This window comes from Charadrius vociferus, unplaced genomic scaffold, assembly GCF_000708025.1.
Source record: "Charadrius vociferus isolate BGI_N301 unplaced genomic scaffold, ASM70802v2 scaffold291, whole genome shotgun sequence".
Taxonomy (NCBI): domain Eukaryota; kingdom Metazoa; phylum Chordata; class Aves; order Charadriiformes; family Charadriidae; genus Charadrius; species Charadrius vociferus.
In genome coordinates this window covers 23,638-26,342 of record NW_009646958.1, presented here as the reverse complement: position 1 = coordinate 26,342, position 2,705 = coordinate 23,638, and the positions used below count along the sequence as shown (strand labels likewise).

General features: G+C 58.4%; 1 protein-coding gene across 1 annotated transcript in view; it reads left to right on the top strand.

The window, feature by feature from the left end:
- Positions 1 to 2,291, top strand: part of MAST3 (microtubule associated serine/threonine kinase 3) — a 15,791-nt gene extending 13,500 nt beyond the window's left edge. The window contains exons 27-29 of the mRNA XM_009895191.1: positions 12 to 333; positions 412 to 514; positions 2,194 to 2,291. Of these exons, the coding sequence (XP_009893493.1) occupies positions 12 to 333; positions 412 to 514; positions 2,194 to 2,291 (523 nt within the window). The remainder of the gene's footprint in view (positions 1 to 11; positions 334 to 411; positions 515 to 2,193) is intronic.
- The last annotated feature ends 414 nt before the right edge of the window (positions 2,292 to 2,705 follow it).

Sequence of the window (2,705 nt, the reverse complement as noted above, 5' to 3'; positions counted from 1 at the left end):
CGACCCCGCAGCGCCGACTGCCCCCGCTCCCCCCTCCTCAAACGCGTCCAGTCGGCCGAGAAGATCGTCACCGTCCTGGCGGAGAAGAAAACCGGCGGTGGTCGCAAGCTGGGGCTGGAGATGCCCGCGATGGATGGGGAGGCCATCGGGGAGGGCGAAGCACCGGCGTACCCCGGGGAGCACGGTTATCACCCCGCTAGCTCCCGGCTTGGGGAGAGGCACGACCGGGACCAGGAGGTGGTGGTCATGCGGCGCTTGAACCTCTCCGAGCGCCGGGACTCCTTCAAAAAGCAAGAAGCGGTTCAAGAAGTGAGTTTTGATGAGCCGGAGACGGTGCCAGCAAACGAAGACGGTGGCAAGAGCGAAGCCGGGCAGGGCACAGCTCTCTGGTGCGGTGGCACGGTGCCGAAGCCAAAGCCCAGCTCGGTCCCGCAGATCGCGGTGCAGGGCTCCGAGAGCGACGAGCAGGAGCCGGCGGTGGCCGAGTGGGAATGCCAGGGCTCCTACCCCATCGGCAGTGCCCAGCAGCCGGACGGCAGCATCTCCTTGCCGCGGTGGGATGGATACGAGCATCGGGACCATGGCTCCCGGCAGCACCGGAACTGCGGGGAAAGAGCAACCCAAGGTCCCCGCGGCATCCCGCCACCTCCCCCAAAAAACCCATCCCGCGTGGCGTAGCCGTGAGATAAACATCCCCAGAGCCGTTTTGGATGTCGGCGCTGGCCGGGCTGGCTGCGCCCCGGCATTTCCACCCCCACCCCACCCCACCACCCCCCCGAAGGCTTTTTGTACTCCCCGAAAGATGCTCATATTTTTATAGAGACGCGGGAGCTTTTCCGGAGGCGGCGTTTCCCCGGCAGGGCCCCAACCTTTGTGTATAGAAAGGACTCGATGGAAATATTCGTTAGTTAATTTATTACTTTTTATAAGCTAAACGGGCAGTGCAGGACCATCGCAGGGTCCCACCCGGCCCCGGGGGGTTCCCAGGCTTTCCCGTGCATCTCGCAGCCGGATGATACACTCTTTTCTAACCTTGCAAAGACCCACTCGCTTTTCCCCACTTTTTAACTTTAGTTTTAGCTGGAAACACCCCAAAACTCCAAAAAAACCCCAGTGGGGGCAGTAATTGCAATATTCAAAATTTAAAAAAAAAAAACAAACCAAACCCGCAGCAACATCCCCTAAACGCTGGCAGCCCAAGCTGGGATGCATATGGGTGATTTTATATGCATATGGTTCATCGTATGATGATGCATATGGTTCATTTTATAAACATATAGCGGATGTAAAGGTTTTAATTCTTTGATTCGGAGCCTTTTGGAGCCACACGGCTCCATCGGCCCTTCCAGGCGGGAAGCGCAGAGACCTCCCCGTGGGGTCAGCAATTGGATGTGAATATTAATGGGATTTTTACGGTCAGTTTTTGCTCTTTGTGTTTCTTCTGCAACCACAGCCCGCAGTGTTTGTCAGTCGGTGCATACGGACAGCGATAAAAAGCCAATTTTTTTTTTTTATTTTTTTTTTTTAAAAAAAAAAAGCCCAACCCAGCGAGGGCCTGTGCTGCTGCTCCTTCATTTGTAATTTGGAAATTTCACCCTCCTTTTTTCCTCCCCCGTCGCTTTTTATCCAACACGCTCCGGCTCAACCCGGCATTTTCGTCCCATTTCTACCGTTTTCTATGATATAAATGTTTCCGTTTGGTTATGCATGTACCAGCTTCCGCACACACACACACACACACACACACCCCCGCTGCGGTTTGCCACCCCGGTGCTTTGAGCACCGTGCTGGCGAGTGGGGCACCGTCCCCGGTTTGCCATCCCGTGTCCCGTGTCCCCCCCTGCCCCACCGTCGGGCATCACCGCGCCAACCGCCTACAGGCGCATTTCCTACCCCAAAGGATTTTTTGGGCTGTATGTTGGATTATTTCGTGTGCATGTGGTTTGTGCCAGACTCCGGATCCTGCTTCTCCCCCCGGTTTAAACCAGCGCCATTTCCCCCCCCAACCCCCCCAAAAAAAGCAGCCAGAGCTGCTCGACGTCTCCTTTGCTTCTTCTTCCACCATCTGTATTAAGGTTTTGGGAAGGCAGCAGGGTTTGGGGGGGACACCAGGCACCCCCTGCCCACCAGCTCCCCAGGAAAGGGGGGGCTCAGCCATGCACTGGTGGTGCGGATATGGCGGGAAAAGGAATTTTTTGAATGGAAACCGTTGCCCCGTGCTGTGCCTGGTGCAGCACCCAGTGCCCACCGCAGTACATCGTGTCCGCAGCACCCAATGCCCGGTGCAGTGACCAGTGCCAGTGTGGTGCCCGGTGCCCAGTGGACCACCCAGTGCAGTGTCCCATGCCCGGTGCAGTCTTGGTGCACTGCCCCATGCCCAGTGCGGTGCCCAGTACAGTCCCAGTGCAGTGCCTCATTCCCAGTGCAGTCCCGGTGCAGTGCCCAGTGCCCGGTGTGTCCCCGGTGCAGTGCCCTATGCCCGGTGTTGTCCCCAGTACAGTGCCGGTGCAGTGCCCCATGCCCGGTGCAGTCCCAGTGTGGTGTCCCATTCCCAGTAGAGTCCCGGTGCAGTGCCCCATGCAGTCCTGGTGCCCGGTGGAGTGCCCGGTGCAGTCCGGGTGAGATGCCCCATTCCTGGTGCAGTGCCCTGTGTGATGCCCCATGCCCGGTGCAGTCCCGGTGCAGTGCCCGGTGCGCGGTGTGGC